This window comes from Ranitomeya variabilis, chromosome 2, assembly GCF_051348905.1.
Source record: "Ranitomeya variabilis isolate aRanVar5 chromosome 2, aRanVar5.hap1, whole genome shotgun sequence".
Classification (NCBI taxonomy): domain Eukaryota; kingdom Metazoa; phylum Chordata; class Amphibia; order Anura; family Dendrobatidae; genus Ranitomeya; species Ranitomeya variabilis.
In genome coordinates this window covers 730,743,090-730,765,883 of record NC_135233.1, presented here as the reverse complement: position 1 = coordinate 730,765,883, position 22,794 = coordinate 730,743,090, and the positions used below count along the sequence as shown (strand labels likewise).

The 22,794-nt window shown below is 42.4% G+C and overlaps 1 protein-coding gene across 1 annotated transcript in view; it reads right to left on the bottom strand.

Moving 5' to 3' along the window:
* Positions 1-1,414: 1,414 nt before the first annotated feature.
* Positions 1,415-22,794, bottom strand: part of DDO (D-aspartate oxidase) — a 144,370-nt gene continuing 122,990 nt past the window's right edge. Inside the window, exons 3-5 of the mRNA XM_077289553.1 lie at positions 9,957-10,065; positions 2,784-2,960; positions 1,415-2,183 (exon numbers count right to left, since the gene is read on the bottom strand). Of these exons, the coding sequence (XP_077145668.1) occupies positions 1,616-2,183; positions 2,784-2,960; positions 9,957-10,065 (854 nt within the window). The 3' untranslated portion in view covers positions 1,415-1,615. The remainder of the gene's footprint in view (positions 2,184-2,783; positions 2,961-9,956; positions 10,066-22,794) is intronic.

Here is a 22,794-nt window from a genome sequence, read left to right as displayed (position 1 = left end):
GAGCAACTTGCAGTCTACAGAACAGAGAGCAGTAGAGTAGGGAAACTGTCTCCTTGCTCTACCGTGGAGTTTAACTTTATCTACGTGCTGTGCTTGCCAATACAGTTAAGGGTAGAGTGACTTCGGGTGGGCCCTTATGAGCACAGGCCTGGGCCAGCCACACACTCTGCTCCCCTGGTAGCTATGCAACTGCATGAATTGTCTTTTTCTTCAGGAAAAACAGCTGCTCCTTTCAACAGAGGGTGGTTATAAATGATATATTCTCTAATTGGGTCGCTGTGACCAGTGGGGTACCGCAGGGGTCAGTGTTGGGACCTATTCCCTTCAACATATTTATTAACGATCTGGTAGAAGGTTTACACAGTAAAATACCAATATTTGCAGATGATACAAAACTATGTAAAGCAGTCAATACAAGAGAAGATAGTATTCTGCTACAGATAAATCTGGATAAGTTGGAAACTTGGGCCGAAAGGTGGCAGATGCTTTTTAACAATGACAAATGTAAGGTTATACACATGGGAAGAAGGAATCAATATCACCATTACACACTGAACGGGAAACCATTGGGTAAATCTGACATGGAGAAGGACTTGGGGATCCTAGTTAATGATAAAGTTACCTGGAGCAGCCAGTGCCAGGCAGCGGCTGCCAAGGCAAACAGGATCATGGGGTGCATTAAAAGAGGTCTGGATACACATGATGAGAGCATTATACTGCCTCTGTACAAATCCCTGGTTAGACCACACATGGAGTACTGTGTGCAGTTTTGGGCACCGGTGCTTAGAAAGGATATAATGGAACTAGAGCGAGTACAAAGGAGGGCAACAAAATTAATAAGGGGATGGGGGAACTACAATACCTAGAGAGATTAGCAAAATTAATATTATTTAGTCTAGAAAAAAGACGACTGAGGGGTGATCTAATAATCATGTAAACGGACAATACATACATCTCTCCGAGGATCTGTTTATACGAAGGAAGGTGACGGTCACAAGGGGGCATTCTCTGCGTCTGGAGGAGAGAAGGTTTTTCCACCAACATAGAAGAGGATTCTTTACTGTTAGAGCAGTGAGAATCTGGAATTCCTTTCCTGAGGAGGTGGTGATGGCAAACTCAGTCGAGGGGTTCAAGAGAGGCCTGGATGTCTTCCTGGAGTGTAACAATATTGTATCTTACAGTGATTAGGCTCTTTGGAAGGACGTAGATCTGGGGATTTATTCTGAATATAGGCTGAACTGGAGGAACAAATGTCTTGCTAACTATGTTACTATGTAACACAAACTTTTAAACTGTATCCATCTTTATTGTTGATGGTAATAAATAAAAAAGACATACAAAAGATACATACTTGGTTTGGAGGATAATGACAAACAAAAGGGATAAATAATTAAGATTTTTTTTACTTGTTTTATTTGAAATTTTGCATGTAGGAACAATTATAATCATATTACTAATACAAAAAGTATTATTAATAAAGACAGTTTATCTAGTTTTTATTAAAACATTTTGTATTAATTTATAATCACCTTCTATTCAAAATAAGAATTCGGAAATGATAGATGTAAACTTTGAATTGAAAACATAATTTGAATATTTGAAAATATTTTTCTTATTATAATTTTGACTTCATAGAAACTTTATGTATTAATGGAATCAACTCTTGTAGTAGTTTTGTAGCTGTTTTGGCAGTTCCCCAATGAATAGAAAACCCACCTCCACCATGACCATAGTTGTGAATAACCAGGAGCTGTTGGCCATTTTTAATTAGAATGTCTTTTTCTATCCTTAAGGCCGATCGAGTTGGCCTCAGGCCCACTTTCTCTTGAATTACTGAGACCCCACACAGGGAAGGTTCCAGGTGACAACATCGATCTAAGATACCTTTTGTGGCCTGAGCATTTGGCATGCAACTCCAGTCATCCTTTTGCCTTGTTCCTCCAAGAGTAACCACCGATATTCCAGGGTAAATGTAAGAATTCCCATCTCCATCTCTAATGAAGTGTTTTATCCAAGGAGCATTGACTTCCAGCACTTGTCCTTTGACAGGATATATAGACTGATCACCAAACAGATCCCTTGAGCCTAGTGCCGAACAGTTAACAACCACATCATATGTTCCATGCAGATCCCAGACATTGTACACTTTTCTGCATTCCAAATGTCCTCCATTGCTTTTAAATCTGTTTTAAAAACAGTAGAGAATCAACAGGTATGACTAAATAGTAGATATCACTAATTATGTATATTCTGAAAGAAAGCCATCTTTCATAATCCTACACATTATAGTAATAATTTTCTTCTCTGTATCACACCCTGTAGGCATGCCTTAATGCCATCCTTCACAACCCATTGTAAAAACGCCCCCAAACCTAACTTGTATTTCTTACTACAAACAGACTGCTGACAACACCATTCTATAAATTGTACCTGTCATTTCAGGTAACTTTTCAGAAAAAGTGCATGAGGAAAAATAATTTTTACAACTAGTTTGTGTACATGAGTAATAACATTATTTTGGTGCATTTTCACCAATTGTCCACTTTGCAGGCTCAATTTTAAACTTTTATTGGTCTGAAAGTGGGACCAAAGGAGGTCACTTCTAGATTTTTATTTATGCAGTCCATTGGTCAACAAAATATCTGACTTGTAAATAACGTCATAGAATGTTATGCGTCAGTGTGCGGTAAGTGAAAAACACTGACAGTACACACATGACAAAAACATACATGTGAATGAAGCCCGATGCAACTAAACATTTCTAAAACAGACTAAAAACATACCTTTTCTCCATCCATGGTAAATATTGTGAAGCCTGACATTTTAATGTTGTGAAAGCCTGGCCAAATGTATAAGATGAGAACTTTGCCAGTTCTGCATTGCTCATAATGCGGAAGCCAAGGACGATTTGCCACCAAAATGGGTGGGTTTCTTTAGGGGCTGACTTGAAAATCTGCCATCTGTTAACAAAAAAAGAACATGTATAACCAGATCCAGTGTGAAATAACTCTCAAGACTATAGCTAATACAAGTAATAAGAACTGCATAAGTCAGTACGCTTTTAAAGGGAACCCAAAAGCAGGATCAACACCTATTAAGTAAGTACAGTGTTGTATTTGTCTTTTAACAGCGATTTCAAGCAACCACATTGTTTGGGGAAAATAAACAGCATATAATGATTCTCACCTATACATAGTTCTCGCTCCATATATTCTGGTGAATAGGACTAGACCAGGTGGGCTACGCAGACTAGTCCGCCCTGCCTCCCAATAGCACGCCCACTAAGACGTGACTGAGATCCCTGACCTGCCATTACATTTTCCTCCCTGAATTCTAAATCACATGGATGATTGTGAACACCATGACTTTTGTCATGCGTCGTGATCCACAGACATCTGGCCTGTAAGAAAAAGTCCACTACGTATGGAGAAGTCCACTACGTATGGACAAAGTCATGGTGTTCATGAGCATCCGTCAGATTTGGAATTCAGGAAAGAGAGTATAAGGGCAGAACTGATATCTCAGTCCCACCTCAGTGTGCATGTTGTTATCAGGAGCCTTGGGAGGACTGGTCTGTACTTAGCAGATGTCTCTGAGATTAATCCAATTCATTAGAATATGTGGAGAAAAATTCATTAGAATATGTGGAGAAAGAACTTTGAAAAGGTGAGAATAAGTGTACACTGGACTTTGCCCAAAATAATGGGGTTGCCTAAAATCATTTGAAAAAATGAACATAGGACAAGAGAAGGAGGTATTGTTTGTGAACTTATGAACATTGTGAACATAATGTTGTGAATCCTCATCACTACTGAAGCTACCGCCTCACCAACACCGGAGCTCCTGCAACCCTCAACCTACTGTCTCCTTCCCCATAATCCTGTAGAATGTAAGCCCGCAAGGGCAGGGTCCTCGCCCCTCTGTATCAGTCTGTCATTGTTAGTTTGTTTACTGTAAGCGATATCTGTAAGGGTACTGTCACACAGTGGCACTTTGGTCGCTACGACGGTACGATCCGTGATGTTCCAGCGATATCCATACGATATCGCAGTGTCTGACATGCTACTGCGATCAGGGACCCTGCTGAGAATCGTACGTCGTAGCAGATCGTTTGGAACTTTCTTTCATCACTGGATCTCCCGCTGTCATCGCTGGATCGTTCGCTTGTAACCAGGGTAAACATCGGGTTACTAAGCGCAGGGCCGCGCTTAGTAACCCGATGTTTACCGTGGTTACCAGCGTAAAAGTAAAAAAAAAAAAAAAAAACGTACATACTAACATTCCGGTGTCCTTCAGGTCCCTTGCCATCTGCTTCCCGCTCTGACTGACTGCCGGCTGGAAAGTGAGAGCAGATCACAGCGGCGACGTCACCGCTGTGATCTGCTTTCACTTTACGGCGGCACTCAGTCAGTGCGGGAAGCAGACGGCAAGAGACCTGAAGGACACCGGAATGTGAGTATGTACGGTTTTTTTTTTTTTACTTTTACGCTGGTAACCACGGTAAACATCGGGTTACTAAGCGCGGCCCTGCGCTTAGTAACCCGATGTTTACCCTGGTTACCCGGGACCTCGGCATCGTTGGCCGCTGGAGAGCGGTCTGTGTGACAGCTCTCCAGCGACCACACAACGACTTTCCAACGATCACGGCCAGGTCGTATCGCTGGTCGTGATCGTTGGAAAGTTCCAGAGTGTGACAGTACCCTAACTTGTATGTAACCCCTTTTCATGTACAGCACCATGGAATCAATGGTGCTATATAAATAAATAATAATAATAATAATCCTTTAAAACGTTTACATTTTATTTTGACTCCTTAAAAAATACCAAAACCCAGTGTAGCAGACACTCAAAAAGAATGTGTAAATAAATTTCAAAAGTCTAAAATATCAGACCATGGATGATTACATAAACCTTTAGCATAACCCAAATACCTGCAAGGTCCCTAGAAGTGTCCTCGACTGATCCTACCTGTCTGCGGAGGTTGGCACCCTGAGGCCATGTGCACACGTTCAGGATTTTTTGCGTTTTTTTCGCGTTTTTTTGCTATAAAAACGTGATAAAAACGCGAAAAAAACGCTTACATATGCCTCCTATTATTTACAGGGTATTCCGCATTTTTTGTGCAAATCGCGGAAAAAAAAGCAACATGTTCATTATAAATGCGGAATTGCGGAGATTCCGCACACCTAGGAGTGCATTGATCTGCTTACTTCCCACACGGGGCTGTGCACACCATGCGGGAAGTAAGCAGATTATGTGCGGTTGGTACCCAGGGTGGAGGAGAGGAGACTCTCCTCCACGGACTGGGCACCATATAATTGCTCAAAAAAAAAGAATTAAAATAAAAAATAGTCCTATTCTCACCGTCTGATGGCCCCCGAAGTGTTCCCGCCTCTCCGGTGCATGCTCTCTCTTCAGTTCCTATAGATGGTGTGGTTCAGGACTTTTGATGACGTCACTGTCTTGTGATTGGTCGCGTGACCGCTCATGTGACTCATGCGACCAATCACAAGCCGCGACGTCATCACAGGTCCTGAACCACACCGGCATCTATAGGAACGGACGCCGCTGAGGAGATCGTCTGGGTGAGTATAACCATTTTTTATTTTTTTTATTATTTTTAAACATTCTATCTTTTACTATAGATGCTGCATAAGCAGCATCTATAGTAACAAGTTGGTCACACTTGTCAAACAGTATGTTTGACAAGTGTGACCAACTTGTCAGTCAGTTTTCCAAGCGATGCTACAGATCGCTTGGAAAACTTTAGCATTCTGCAAGCTAATTACGCTTGCAGAATGCTAAAAAAACGCGAAAAAAACGGGAAAAAAACGCAAAAAAAAATGCGGATTTCTTGCAGAAAATTTCCGGTTTTCTTCAGGAAATTTCTGCAAGAAATCCGGACGTGTGCACATACCCTAAGAGGTACGAGATGTGGTGCCCCCACTCATCGGCGGCTGACTCTGTTTTCCCTATCTGTCCCTGTTATTGGCAGGTGGGAAAAGATAGGTACCAAAAGTGATGAAAAAAACAATATACAAATGTAACAAACCTTGTCTAGAAGGTATAAAAGCTTATCAGGAATAAAGGGGGGGTTAACATTTTAGATAATAGTATCCCTCTCACAGGGGATAGATGATATCTCCCTTGTAGGTATTCATTAGTTACTGAAAGATAAGTAAAAGCTGAACTTCTAAAGAACTTTGAAAAGGTGAGAGTAAGGCCATGTTCACACGTTCAGTATTTTTCGCGTTTTTTTCGCGTTTTTTCGCTATAAAAACGTGATAAAAACGCGAAAAAAACGCTTACATATGCCTCCCATTATTTTCAGTGTATTCCGCATTTTTTGTGCAAATGTAGCCTTTTTTTCCGCGAAAAAATCGCATCGCGGAAAAAAAAGCAACATGTTCATTAAAATGCGGAATTGCAGGGGATTCCGCACACCTAGGGGTCCATTGATCTGCTTACTTCCCGCACGGGGCTGTGCCCACCATGCGGGAAGTAAGCAGATTATGTGCGGTTGGTACCCAGGGTGGAGGAGAGGAGACTCTCCTCCACGCACTGGGCACCATATAATTGGTAAAAAAATAAGAATTAAAATAAAAAATAGTCCTATACTCACCTTCTGATGGCCCCCGAAGTGTTCCCGCCTCTGTGCTGCACGCTGGCTTCGGTTCCTGACTTCCTGTAGCTGGTGTGCGGTGAAGGACCTTGCCGAATGACGTCACTGTCCTGTGATTGGCCGAGACCGCTCACGTGACCGTGACATCATGGAAGGCCCTGCGCGCACACATCAGCTACAGGAACGGACGCCGGTGAGGAGATCTGATGTCTGCGGGTGAGTATAAGCATTTTTTTTATTTTTTTATTATTTTTAAACGTTCTATCTTTTACTATAGATGCGGCATAAGCAGCATCTATAGTAACAAGTTGGTCACACTTGTCAAACGCTATGTTTGACAAGTGTGACCAACTTGTCAGTCAGTTTTCCAAGCGATGCTACAGATCGCTTGGAAAACTTTAGCATTCTGCAAGCTAATTACGCTTGCAGAATGCTAAAAAAACGCAAAAAAAACGGAAAAAAAACGCAAAAAAAAAAAATGCGGATTTCTTGCAGAAAATTTCCGGTTTTCTTCAGGAAATTTCTGCAAGAAATCCGCAACGTGTGCACATACCCTAACTGTACACTGCGAACTTTGCCCAAGTAATGGGTTGATTAAAATCACCATTAAAAAACATATGAAAGTCATGTAATTAGTTAGTAGGTTTTGATCCTGCTGTCAGATTCTCTTTAAAGGTTTTTTCCTTGACTTTAATGTTGCTAACGTATCATTAGGTTATTGCTATCAGTTTGGTGGGGGTCTGGCTCCTAGTACCCCCACAAAGTCTCTGGAATGATTTTAAAATATTTAGGATGAGAACCTTGATATTTTACCCTACTTTTACATATTTTATTAATTTTATTACTGCAGATCTTCTTAAAGGGAAACTTTGTCCAAAGGGAAAGAGTGATTCCTCTTGAAGAAATGTACACCTTCTTAAATGGAAACTGTCAGCAGGATTCCACCCCCAAGGTATTTATATGTGCATGTAGCTCTTTCAATGACAAGTCCATCAATACCATTACATGGCCAGGTCAATCCTCTGTTACTGAGAAATCTACATTTGAATTGATATGCAAATGGGCCTCTAGATCTAAAGCATTTGTTACTCCAGCTCTAGTACATGTTCTGTGCCACTTCCGCTTTCTTGACTTACAGCTCCTTTGTCTGAAGTCACCAAATAGAGCCTGTCAGCCAAGCTGTAGGGGGCAGTGCTAGGTAGGGAATAGAGCTGGAGTGCCAGAGGCTTCAGATCTAGAGCTCTATTTGTATATCAATCCAAATGCTGAGTTCTCAGTAATGGAATAACAGACCGGCCATGTAAAGGTATTGCTGGACTGGTCTTTGAAAGCGCTACATGCACATATAAATTGTTTGGGGTATAAAATTGTGCTGACAGATTCTCTTTAACTATGTCCCAATGCATCTATTATGCAACATTGCAATAATTTAACTAAAAATCTGTCTCCAGGGTAACGGACAACCAACCCTTTGTATTCAGGTCCAGGAATCATACATCTGTCCTAAACTTTTTTCTAACCCACCGAATGTAAGTTAGCTTAAATTTGGAAACAGATTAAACTGACTGCAGGATATGATGACTGCAGGATGAGACTACGCAGGGTTTGCTTGTTGATGCAAAAGACTATACAGTGGGTACGGAAAGTATTCAGACCCCTTTAAATTTGTACTCTTTGTTTCATTGCAGCCATTTGGTAAATTCAAAAAAGTTAATTTTTTTCTCATTAATGTACACTCTGCACCCCATCTTGACTGAAAAAAACTGAAATGTAGAAATTTTTGCAAATTTATGAAAAAAGAAAAACTGAAATATCGAATGGTCATAAGTGTTCAGACCCTTTGCTCAGTATTGAGTAGAAGCACCCTTTTGAGTAGTACAGCCATGAGTCTTCTTGGGAATGATTCAACAAGTTTGGGATCCTCTGCCATTCTTCCTTGCAGATCCTCTCCAGTTCGTCAGGTTGAATGGTGAACGTTGGTGGACGGCCATTTTCAGGTCTCCAAAGATGCTCAATTGGGTTTAGGTCAGGGCTCTGGCTGGGCCAGTCAAGAATGGTCAAAGAGTTGCTCTGAAGCCACTCCTTTGCTGTTTTAGCTTGTGCTTAGGGTCATTCTCTTGTTGGAAGGTGAATCTTCAGCCAAGTCTGAGGTCCACAGCACTCTGGAAGAGGTTTTCATCCAGGATCTCTCTGTACTTGGCTGCATTCATGTTTCTTTCAATGTCAACCAGTCGTTCTGTCCCTGCAGCTGAAAAACACCCCATAGCATGCATAGCATGCCTTGTTGGAAGGTGAACTTTGGCCAAGTCTGAGGTCCAGAGCACTCTGGAAGAGGTTTTCATCCAGGATCTCTCTGTACTTGGCCCCATACATGTTTCCTTCAATGGCAACCAGTCCCTACTGCACCTCTGGAGCTCAGCCACAATGATCTTGGGGTTCTTCTTTACCTCACTTACCAAGGCTCTTCTCCCACGACTATTCAGTTTGGCTGGACGGCCAGGTCTAGGAAGACTTCTGGTGGTCCAAAACTTCTTCCATTTAAGGATTATGGAGGCTACTGTGCTCTTAGGTACCTTGAGTACTGCAGAAATTCTTTTGTAACCTTGGCCAGATCTGTGCCTTGCCACAACTATGTCCCTGAGCTCCTTACCCAGTTCATTTGATCTCATGATTCTCATTTGGTCTGACATGCACTGTGAGCTGTGAGGTCTTATATAGACAGGTGTGTGCCTTTCCAAATCAAGTCCTATCAGATTAATTAAACACAGCTGGACTTCAATGAAGGAGTAGAACCATCTCAATAAGGATCACAAGGAAATGGACAGCATGTGACTTAAATATGAGTGTCTGAGCAAAGGGTCTGAATACTTATGACCATGTGATATTTCAGTTTTTATTTTTTCATAAATATGCAAAAATTTCTACATTTGTTTTTTTTCAGTCAAGATGTTAAGATGGGATGCAGAGTGTACATTAATGAGAAAAAAAAAACTTTTTTGAATTTACCAAGTGGCTGCAATGAAACAAAGAGTTAAAAATTTAAAGGGATCTGGATACTTTCCGTACCCACTGTATAAGAGGTGTTAGAACCTGTCACAAAGATGTTTCGTGTTCCATACTGGAACATGCAAGATGATTGCAAAGATACATAGCCTTTTCTTTTCTGCTGAGTGCTATTATTGTATATGTAATACACTTTAACAAACATATATACAATTTGTACATTCAGGCAGAGAAATAACAAGTACTATTTTTTGCTTAGGTGCACAAACCATCATTCACTGTCAATTAATGGCACTGAGGCAAAATTTCATTGTAATTTAGTTTTACTTACCCTGAAATCAAATGGATGCCAGCTTCACCAGCCCCTGAGGAATTAGCAAGTTTAAACAAGTAATCAAAAGTTTCTTTGAACCAGTCTCTCTGTTGATGAAGTGGCGTGTCTTAACGAAACAGAATGGAAAATCATAAATAAAAATTACTTAATAACAGGGGGTTAAGATTTCATATTTAATGCACGTCGCTTCTAAAGTATTGCGCAATAGTTAGTATATCAATTTTATTACATATACTCAACCTACCAACTACAGTGGTAAAATGTTTTCATTCTTTATGATCGTACATTTGCTAGTTTTGGTTTAGTGATAATGCAATGTTGAAGAATTATTAATATACTGTAAGTACTAGTGTAAGCAGTGTCCTACTACCTCTTTCTGTTAATAAATGAGCTGTGCTTCACGTAACTCTGAAGCCATTTTTCAAAAGTGTTAGAATTAGTGATGAGCGAATATACTCGGTACTCGAGATTTCTCGAGCACGCTCGGGTGACCTCCGAGTATTTGTAAGCACTCTGAGATTTAGTTTTCAGCGCCACAGCTGAATGATTTACATCCGTTAGCCAGCTTGGTTACATGTGGGGATTCCCTAGCAACCAGGCAACCCCCACATGTACTTATGCTGGCTAACAGATGTAAATCATTCAGCTGCGGCAAGAAAAACTAAATCTCTGAGTACTGACAAATACTCGAAGGTCACCCGAGCGTGCTCAAGAAATCTTGAGTACCGAGTATATTCGCTCATCACTAGTCAGAATAAATGGTGCAGAGGCTATTTTTCACTGTCTTTAGAGCCTGACTTACGCTGGCTCTACTTTGCAGCCAGGTGCTCTTGAGCGCTGTTTTTATTGGTGTAATCACTAGGGTTGAGCGAAACGGATCGTTCATTTTCATAAGTCGCCGACTTTTGGTAAAGTCGGCGTCTCATGAAACCCGACCCGATCCCTGTGTGGGGTCGGCCATGCGGTACGCGATCTTGGCGCCAAAGTCGCGTTTCGTATGACGCGTTTAGCGCCATTTTTACAGCCAATGAAGGAGCGTGGGCAGAGTGATGACGTAGGGGTTAGGGCATGCACGCCTATCATCATTTTATCGCTTGTGCGCAGTAGCGATTTGGAATGTGTAAAACGAAATTTTCTGTGCTGGGACGGAGGGGAGAGAGGGAGAGAGAGAGAGAGAGAGAGAGAGAGAGGGAGGGAGAGGGAGGGAGAGGGAGGGAGAGGGAGGGAGAGAAAAAAAAAAAACCCCATTGACGTGCATAGGGTTTCGTGTTCCGGCGGATCCTCGACTTTGCGCAGTAATCGGCCGATTTCGCCCGACTCGACTTTTCCAACAGTCGGGTTTCGTGAAACATGACTCGACCCTAAAGAAGTCAAGGTCGCTCAACCCTAGTAATCACCATACAGCCAAAACACGTTAACTTAAAGAATAACCGCGGTTTTATTTATTTTTTCATAAATTAATAGAACACGTCAAAATAAGAAACTTCTTTCTCCTCCAAAACTGATTAATTTTCAAAATTCCCAATTCACAGATACAGGAAAGAAATATGTCTTGGTACTGTGTTAGCCAGTAGATAGAAAAATATTTAGAATTGAGAGTCCTGAGTGGTTGATACCTTTTAATGGCTAACTGAAAAGATGGTAACAAATTGCAAGCTTTCGAGACTACATACGTCTCTTCATCAGGCATAGACTAATACAAATTCTGAAGAATCACATATTTATGCACAACATAGTATAGAAAAAAAAAAAAAAAGGGGGAAAAAACCATGGATAAGCCAGGTGACATGAAGCAGAATTACTATGGGTAATTACCCATGGTAATTCTGCTTCATGTCACCTGGCTTATCCATGGTTTTTTTCCCCTCTTTTTTTTTTTTTCTATACTATGTTGTGCATAAATATGTGATTCTTCAGAATTTGTATTAGTCTATGCCTGATGAAGAGACGTATGTAGTCTCGAAAGCTTGCAATTTGTTACCATCTTTTCAGTTAGCCATTAAAAGGTATCAACCACTGAGGACTCTCAATTCTAAATATTTTTCAATTCACAGATAAAATCTTTCACCCCTTCCCTACCAGGACATATGGATAAGCCATGGCGATTTTGCATGATCGCCACCGGGTGTTCAGCAATTCTGACAGCTGACACTCGACTTTCACTGCCAGGAGCGATGCCCACGCCACCCTCCTGGCAGTTTAGCCTCCTAAGTGCTGCAATCGATATCAATTGCAGCATTTAGAAGGCAGTGAAAGAGTGGGGGCTCCTTCTCCCCTCCGATCGGCGCTAAGCGACGTCATCGTGAGGGGCTGGCACAAACTATAAAACTGTCCTATTAGTTAACCTCTTCAGTCAACACTGTAAAAAATAAAGGAGAAATGAGGCAAAAAAACATGCTTTTCCATAAGACCCCTGAACAAAAAAAGGAATAAAATGTGATAAAAAAGGAATGTAAATAAAAATTGTATAGCTGAAAATGATATATTGTCTTGCAGAAAACAAGCTACGACACAGCTCCATCAGCAAAAAAAAAAAAAATTATAGCTCTCGGAATAAAACGATGCTATAAAATAGTTTTTATTGTGTAAAAGTGCCAAAAACATACAAAATGTAAACGTGGTATCGCTGTATTCGTACTGACCCGAAAAATAAAGCTGCCTTATCAATTTTACCACACACGGAACGGCATAAAAAAATTCCTGAATTGCTGGTTTTTGTGCATTCTGCCTCCCAAAAGTCACAATAGAAAGTGATCAAAAAATGTCATGCCTGAAAATGGTACCAAGAAAAATGTCAAATTTTTCCTGAAAAAAAACAAGCCTTCACATGACCGTTGACAGAAATATGGAAAAATTATAGTTCTCAAAATATGGCAATGCAAAAACTAGTTTTTTTTATCAAGCGTTTTTTAGTGTGTGACAGCAGCCAGACAGAAAAAACAATATAAGGGTACGTTCACACAGGACTTTTTTGCTGCGTGTTTTTGCTGCGTTTTTTATGCTAATTTTCAGCTGCTTTTTACAGTACCAGCAAAGTCTATGAGATTTCAGAAATCTCATGCACACACGTTGGGTTTTTGTTTGATCAGTATTTTCTGCTTTGCTGCGTTTTTTGGACATAGGGCATGTCACTTCTTTCTCAGCGTTTTTGCTGCATTTTTGCAGCGTTTTTTCACCCATTGACTTGAATAGGTGATGGAAAAAACGCTGCAAAAACGCAGCAAAAACGCATGTAGCATTATTTGCTGCGTTTTTTGTGCAGAAAAATCATGGCCAGCAGGAAGTGATCTCACAGCCAAGAGCTTAGGGGTGTGGTTAGTGAGGTGTGAAGAGCCATTGTGAGCCATTGTGAGGTGTGAAGAGCCATTGTGAGGTGTCCTGATTGTGATCTATTGTGAGGGAGTTTCTGGTAGTGAGGTGTTAGCCATGTCTTGGTATAGGAGGATGAGCATTAGGCTGGGGTCACACTAGACCGTAATACGGACGAGTGCAATGCGATAAAAAATCGCATTGCGCTCGTCCCAATGTTAATCTATGGTGCAGCTCCCATCATCCGATATTTTCTCCGCCGTATTCAGGATCCGAGTGAAATCGCAGCATGCTGCGATTGTCAGCGTATCTCGGCCGAGACTCGCCAATGCAAGTCTATGGGTGTGAGGAAAAAATCGGATTACACACGGACCATGCGTATGTATTGCGAGAAATACGCACCGGTGTTAGAGAAAAGCCGGTAATTTAATTGCCGGCTTTTCACTTCTCCTTCACAAACCCGACAGGATATGAGACATGGTTTACATACAGTAAACCATCTCATATCCCTTTTTTTTTTGCATATCCCACACTACTAATGTTAGTAGTGTGTATCTGTAAAATTTTGGCGCTGTAGCTTGTAAAATAAAGGGTTAAATGGCGGAAAAAATTGGCGTGGGCTCCCGCGCAATTTTCTCCGCCAGAGTGGTAAAGCCAGTGACTGAGGGCAGATATTAATAGCCTAGAGAGGGTCCATGGTTATTGGCCCCCCCGGCTACAAACATCTGCCCCAGCCACCCCAGAAAAGGCACATCTGGAAGATGCGCCTATTCTGGCACTTGGCCACTCTCTTCCCACTCCCGTGTAGCGGTGGGATATGGGGTAATGAAGGGTTAATGTCACCTTGCTATTGTAATGTGACATTAAGCCAGATTAATAATGGAGAGGCGTCAATTATGACACCTATCCATTATTAATCCAATTGTATGAAAGGGTTAAAAACACACACATTATTAAAAAGTATTTTAATGAAATAAACACACAGGTTGTTTTAATATTTTATTGCTCTCTCAATCCACCTGAAGACCCTCGCTCTGAAAAATAATAAACCAACAATATACATACCTTCAGATGATCTGTCACGTCCCACGAAGTAAATCCATCTGAAGGGGTTAAATCATTTTACAGCCAGGAGCTGTGCTAAAGCACTCGCTCGTGCCTGTAAACCCCAGGTACTGAAAGTGATGCGCCCTCTGCTGGATGTCCTCATATGAACTCGAGCGTGGGAACTTTTCCAAGGCTCCAGTTCATGAGGACATCCAGCAGAGGGCGCATCACCGCAACTCAAGGTAAGCACAGATCATCCTGCTTTCCTTTCAGTACTCAGGGTTTACATGTTTATTTCATTAAAATACTTTTTAATAATGTGTGTTTTTTTAACCCTTTCATACAATTGGATTAATAATGGATAGGTGTCATAATTGACGCCTCTCCATTATTAATCTGGCTTAATGTCACCTTACAATAGCAAGGTGACATTAACCCTTCATTACCCCATATCCCACCGCTACACGGGAGTGGGAAGAGAGTGGCCAAGTGCCAGAATAGGCGCATCTTCCAGATGTGCCTTTTTTGGGGTGGCTGGGGGCAGATGTTTGTAGCCAGAGGGGGGCCAATAACCATGGACCCTCTCTAGGATAATAATATCTGCCCTCAGTCACTGGCTTTACCACTCTGGCAGAGAAAATTGCGCGGGAGCCCACTCAAATTTTTTCCGCCATTTAACCCTTTATTTTACAAGCTACAGCGCCCAAATTTTGCACATACACACTACTAACATTAGTAGTGTGGAATATGCAAAAAAAAAAGGGGATATGAGATGGTTTACTGTATGTAAACCATGTCTCATATCCTGTCGGGTTTGGGAAGGAGAAATGAAAAGCCCGCAATTGAATTACCGGCTTTTCACATATATCGCGCTGAATTAAATATAAATACAGAATATATATATATGTGTCTCAATTATATATATATATATATATATATATATATATATATATATATATATACTGTATACATGTTTTAACGAACATTTGAGCACATAAATACATTAGATGTCGGTTTTGCAAGCCTGCGAGAAAATCTCGGCATACGGATGTCACACGGATGTCAAAAGGATCATTTGATGCGAGGAAATTGCATCCTCGCACTGCACACGGATCACTGTTTTGGAAACATTTGTGCGATTCTCGTCCGTGAAAAACGGACCGTTTTTTTATACGTTGTGTGTGTCCCCGGCCTTAATGTTTCCCAACAAATCATGGAGGTAATATTTTTTTTAATTTGTGATATATCTATCTATCCGATTGTTTGCAATGGTACACTTTGCGATGCTCATGTGCTGTTATGTACATGTTCATGTGATCTGCATGTGTATGTTTGTATCTTCCTTGTCATGAATGTTGGCTTCATTTCATCTTGCATTTGGTAATTACTTTTTCATTTATTTTTCCAAGGTGGTAGCAATGCCTGTAATTTGGGATATAGCTTGCCCAAACTACAGTGATCGTCAAAAAAAGGCCAATGCATGGCATGTAATTCGCCGTAAATTGTTCCCCCGCTGGGATGAAGGCGATGCTAAGCTCCACTGGGGTCACTCAACTTTATTATCATGCACAAATAGACAAAAAAACGCACCAAAACCGCACAAAAAACGCATCTATTATAAGCAGCTGAAAATTGGCATAAAATATCGGATTACGTACCGGTAATGCTCTTTTATAGAGCCCACGACAGCACCCACTGAGAGAGGGGATCCGCCCCTAGGAACAGGAAACCTACAGAGAGATAAAAGGGGCGGCCCCCCCTCGCTCCTCAGTTGTTTTACAGAGAAAAAGGAGGAACCGCCGCCAGGTTTTTTAGTCTTATCAGGTTTAGGCATATATACATATTTACAACCTCATACCATATTATTCTATTATATACATCTCCCTATTAAGACACCACGTGCAACTAAATAAAGAAAAGGGAGGGAATCGAATGGGTGCTGTCGTGGGCTCTATAAAAGAGCATTACCGGTACGTAATCCGATATTTTCTATTCGCCACGACAGCACCCACTGAGAGATTTTCAGAGACTATATACTGGGTGGGTTAACTGAATCAAGAACCGAAACCCCAAAGGTCAGGTCAGAAGCAGCAGACAGATCTAATCTATAATGTCTATAGAAGGTGTTTGGTGAAGACCAAGTTGCAGCCTTACATATAAGATCTATCGGCACGTTCGCCCTTTCTGCCCAGGAGGTCGACACGGCTCTTGTGGAGTGTGCTCCCACATGCATTGGAGGATCTCTTCCTCCAGCTTTATACGCCAGGATAATGGCATCTCTAATCCAGCGTGATAGCGTGTTCTTTGTAACTCTGGAACCCTTGGTTTTTCCCTGGAAAGAGACAAAGAGAGCCCTACTCTTCCTCCAGTCCCTAGTCCTCTCTAAGTAGGCTAGAATAGTTCTCTTAACATCTAGGGTATGAAGCCTGGCTTCTTCTGGAGTCGAGTGGTCTTCATAGAAGGTAGGTAACAGGATCTCCTGGGATCTGTGAAAACTAGTGGCTACCTTAGGGAGATAACAAGGGTCCGTCTTTAAAATTATTCTATCAGATGTCACGGATAGATAAGGAGGGTCAATAGACAAGGCATGGAGATCACTCACTCTTCTAGCGGATACTAACGCTACTAACAGTATTGTTTTTAGCGAGATGTTCTTTAATGAGGCCTCATGTAGCGGCTCAAACGGGCTTTGTGTCAAGGCATCTAGGACCAGAGATAGATCCCACTGAGGCACCTGTGGCATATGAATAGGTTTTGATCGTTCACATGCTGATATAAAACGAGAAACCCATCTATCTCCCGCCACATCATAACTAAAGAGGGCTCCTAGAGCTGAAACCTGGACTCTTAGAGTATTTACCGACAGTCCTAATTCAAGTCCTTTTTGCAAGAACTCCAATATTGCAAATATAGGAACTTCAGCGGAAAGTTGTGCAGTATGAAATTTAAGGAATTTTTTCCAAACTCTGACATAGATTTGGGTAGTGGAAGGCTTTCTACTCTTCATAAGAGTATCTATAAGCCCACTGGAAAAACCCCTTAGAGTTAGTAAGTGCCTTTCAAATTCCATACTGTCAGATTCATGCTTTTTACCCGAGGATGGAGAAACGGTCCCTGAGACAACAGGTCCTTGGTCTGAGGCAGGATCCAAGGGTCTGTAGTCGACATTGCCCTGAGCCAGGAGAACCATGGCCTTTTGGGCCAGAATGGGGCCACCAACAGAACTCTTGCCCCCTCCTCCCTTATTTTTCTTATTACTATAGGTAATAGATTCCATGGAGGGAATGCGTAGGCCAGGTCGAATGTCCATGGCACCTGAAGGGCATCGAATATGTCGGGGTTGTCCAGTCTGCAAAGGGAAGCAAATGTTTTGACCTGACGGTTGGACCTTGTTGCGAATAGGTCTATCTGTGGCATGCCCCATCGGTCTGTTATCTGCCGGAAAATCTCTCTGCTGAGCATCCATTCCCCTTGATGAAGGGTATGGCGACTGAGGAAATCGGCACGGATGTTGTCTATACCTCTGATGTGCACCGCTGACAAGGACAACAGATGACTTTCGGCTAACGTCATGATGTCCGAAGAGACTCTCATAAGATTTTCTGATCGTGTACCTCCTTGACGATTTAAATAGGCTACTGCCGAGGTGTTGTCTGAGAGGACCCTTGTGTGAGAGCCTCGTAGCTGGGGAAGAAAGTGGAGTAGGGAATAATATATGGCTCTTAATTCTTTTACATTAGAAGAATTAGCTAATTCTGACCTAGACCAAAGGCCCTGAACCACCTGATCACCAAAATGTGCTCCCCAGCCCTCCGGACTAGCATCCGTGGTTACTACGGTAGAAGGGGTGATGACCCATGGTACCCCCTCTGATAGATTTCCCCAATCTAACCACCATGTAAGGGAGTGTACTACCTCTGCCGTTAAGAAAATTGTTCGATCTAAATGTACCCTATCTTTTGTGTCCTCCTGCAATACCAATTTTTGCAGCTGCCTGGTATGGAATTGAGCCCATTTAACCGCAGGGATACATGATGATAGTGAACCTAACAATGACATGGCATTTCTCAGTGACATATTACGCTTTTTGATAGCTAAATCTACTTTACTAATTATCGAATACTTTTTATCATCAGGCAACCAACATTTTTGGTCTACTGAATCCAGGAGGAGACCTAAAAATTTCTGACAAGTGACGGGTTGGAGTCTGGATTTTTCCCAGTTAATAATCCAACCCAGCCTTTGTAAAGAGGATACCACCTCCTCCAACCTTTGCTCACACTGTAAGAAATTTTTCCCCACAATTAGTAGGTCGTCCAGATATGGGATGACCAATGTGTCTTTTAATCGTAGGAAGGACATTACTTCCAAAAGCAACTTAGTAAAGGCTCTAGGAGCCATAGACAGACCAAAGGGCATTGCTCTATATTGAAAATGACGAACTTGACCGTCTATAACTACTGCTACCCGAAGAAACTGCTGGTGCGACTGGTGTATGGGAAGATGATAATAAGCATCTTTGAGATCAAGTACTACCATGTAACAGTTAGGGAACAAATTTTTAATGGCTGATCGAATGGATTCCATCTTAAATGTTGTGGGTTTTATGAACATATTTAGATTTCTCAAATTAAAAATAGTTCTATAGGATCCGTCAGGTTTTGTAATCAGAAACAAGGGGGAGTAGAACCCCTGCCCGGTTTGAGATGACGGAACCTCTATTAAGACCCGTTTTGCAAGAAGGGACTTGACTTCTACTTCCAATGCTTCTTGTTGTAGTTTGGACTTTAGGGAGGTGAGCCGAAAGGAATCCGGAGGTTTTCGGATGAAGTCTAGAGTGAGGCCTGAGGATATTAATTTTATGGCCCATGGGTTGATAGTTATTTCTCTCCACTGATTGATAAATCCCAGTAGTCTACCGCCCACTGGTGGAATAGGGTTCTCGGGATTTTTCGGCTGGTTTGAAGGGACGTTTGTTAAACAAATTGCCCTTCTGCCTGAAGTCTTTGTTCCTCCATTGCTCTTTAAAGCTTCCCTTTCTGCCAAATGCTGGCCTCCTAAATGCCCTTCTGTAAGCAGGAACAAAGGGATTAGGAAAACCTTTTTTACGCTCACCCGCCTTAGTGAGTATCTCATCCAGAATAGTTCCAAAGAGGTACTCACCCTGACAGGGTATGGCACACAACTTGGATCTGGACTGGGCATCCCCCTTCCAGTTCTTTAACCATAAGGCTCGGCGGGCAGTATTTGCGAGGCTGGCTGTCCTGGCCGCCAGGCGGAGAGAATCCACGGAGGCATCGGATATAAATGCCGCAGCGCTCTTAATTAAGGGGATGGATGCCCTCAATTTCTCTCTAGATATACCACTCTTGATATTCTGGTCCAGCTGGTCTAACCAAACCAGCATAGATCTACTGGTACATGTGGTGGAGATTGCCGGCCTAAATGCAGTGACACAGGCCTCCCACGATTTTTCAAAAGTGCATCCGATTTCCTATCCATGGGATCAGATAAGGAGCCTGAATCTTCCACTGGTAGGGAAGAACGGCGGGAAGTGGATGCGACAGCCGCATCGACCTTTGGAACTTTAGTCCAGGTGTTCAAATCTTCATCCTCAAAGGGGTAACGTCTCTTACAGGATACTGGAGTAAACCCTTTCTGCCCCTTGCTCCACTCTTTTTTAATGAGATCTTTTATAGTCTGGTTTACTGGGAATACGTGGCCCTTTCGCTGAGATAGACCTGCGAACATAACCTCCTGGGCCGTTTGGGGTTCTTTAATCTCCGACACCCCCATCGTTTTCCTCACTGATTTGACTAGACTATTTACTCCCTCAGTCGGGAAACAGACATATTCCTCCTCATCTGAGGAACCAGACAAGTGGGAGACGTCTGAATCAATTTCCCCACTCTCCGCCGACGTGTCAGCATTAGGTGAGGATTTTCTCCTACTTCTCTTCTCAACACTGCCTGAGGGACCACCACTCAAAGATTGGAGTTCCTCCCGAATCATGAGCCGTATTTCGTCCATTTTAACGGACTCCTCCTGCCGCAGGGTATTATTTATGCATGCCTGACATAACGTTTTTGAATAAGAGTCAGGCAGGGGCTCAGTACATATAGCACACTGCTTGTGCTTGGTCTTCTCCTTGCTTTTTGCCTAAAGAGACATGAGCAGAGGAGACCAATATAAGCTCTGAAGGAGCTGAATACCCAAACATTCTGAAGCATACTTTACCGATTGTTGGGTGGATCGTCCGGTCTGGGATGTGGAACGGGATGATCTCCTTCCTGATTTTTCAGTGGAATCACTCTTCCTGGAGTGTCCACTATTCTTTTTTGCAGCATTACCACTTTGCATTTGTGGCTCTTCTACAGGGTGCTCACTGACTTCCTCGTGGGACGACATAATGCGCACTGTTTTCCCCTTCCTATCGGTCCTTTATAGTGTGGACTATCAATCTCAGCTCCCCGCAGCTGCATCTCTTTTTTTTTTTTTTTTTTTTAATTACCTGTATTAGGAAAACCTGCGAACACCGTCCAGGAGGCATCCAATATGGCCACTACCCCGGAAATGCAATGCCGACCTCAGGGGGGTCGGCCATACTACATCCGGGATTCCGGACGCACTGCGCATGCGCCGGCGTCTGCCGCATTCACCCGGCACTGCGACCCCACGCATCGTACCTGAGAGACCGGGGGGAGCCACCGCTGTCCAGCGTCCACATAACTCCAGACCGGGATCAACCAGGTATACTATGGTTGTCTTTCAACAACGATGTCCCAGCAGGGAGACCGTTGGAATCCTTCAGGCCCCATCATTCGGCCGGTGCAGACGAGGAGGGAACCATTAGGAATCCCCGACTCTGCCTCTACTCACCCTGGAGCCCCTGCCGCTCAGCAGAGACGTACAGGCGGCATCCAGGCAAGCTTCTTTTTTTTTTTTTTTTTTCCCGACACCGCTGTTAGTGTCTACAGAGATCTTCTCTGTGGGCTTCCTCTAGGAACAGGAAACCAACTGAGGAGCGAGGGGGGGCCGCCCCTTTTATCTCTCTGTAGGTTTCCTGTTCCTAGGGGCGGATCCCCTCTCTCAGTGGGTGCTGTCGTGGCGAATAGAAAAAACGCAGCAAAAATACGCAGCAAAAATACGCAGCAAAAAAGTCCTGTGTGAACTTACCCAAAAAACGCACCAAATACGCACCAAATAAACGCACCTAAATTAGCATTAAAAAACGCAGCAAAAATACGCAGCAAAAAAGTCCTGTGTGAACTTACCCTAAATCTTCTATTGCTGTAATCGCACAGACCCGAAGAATAAAGTCATCTAATCACTTATACCATGCATAAAAAAATAAATAAAACCAATTCTTCACCTGCTGTTGATTTGTTCATTCTGCCTCCACAGATTGCAGTAAGGCTCTGCTCACATTTATCTTGCACAGTAATGCTGAGCGCTTACACTGGGCTTTTCATGTAAATCTCTGAAATATGTGATTCAAACGGAACCCCCTATGGAAAATTACCTATAATGAGGCTGATGGAGTCACTTTGGACATTGTCTGGCATAAGATCTGGCAGTGTCTGTCTTTTTAGGCATGCATAAAAGTGCAATCGACAACAGTTTTGTGCACCTCTGAAAAGGACACCGCTGAACAGTGGTCAGATGGAGTTCAGAGTAACTCTCCTGCCTCATTATAGTGAATCATGTCATTTGGAGATTTAGATGAAAACCCCGACCCCGATGTAAGTGCTCAGCATAGAGTGACAGATAAATGTGATCCAAAATGTTATGTAAAATGTTTCCAATAAAAGCTTCAACTCAATCCACAAAAAAGCAAGTCCCCACTCAGGTCCGTCATCTGTTAAAGAAAATATAGGGGCTTCCATGTTACTGGTAATACAAAGGTTCTGGAAAAGCACTATGGCTTCTCACCCCTCAAATAAATCCAGTGAATTCTGCACTCCCAAATCAAAATGCCCCCTTTCGTTCTGAGACCCACAGTGTGCCTAAACCACATTTAGCATCTACATGTTTGGCATTCCTGTAGTGATGAGAGCCCGCCTAATTTACAGTTGCATGTCTTCAGAAGCACAACCTGGGCATAACATACTGGGACATAGATACCACTGATACTCAAAACTGCCTTACTGTGGAGGTTGGCACCCTAAGAGACGATTTTTTGGCGCCCCCACTCAACGCAGACTGTCCCTATCTCCCCTGCACTGTCCCTTAAAGTGCAGGCAGGAAAACAATATAGGGAAAGTGCAGTAGTGAAAAGATAATTTATAAAATGTAAACCATAATCAGGACCTAGATAGGTGCCTCCATATAGAAGAATTGTTTGGCATAACGCACAAAAGTTTAAGCAAATAGTGCCCCTTATGCAAAAAATCGTATTCCAATGGCAGCCAGGATATTGCTCAGTCCTGTATAGTTCAATTTATTGCCAGAAAGAAATCATTACTCCAGTGGCAACAGT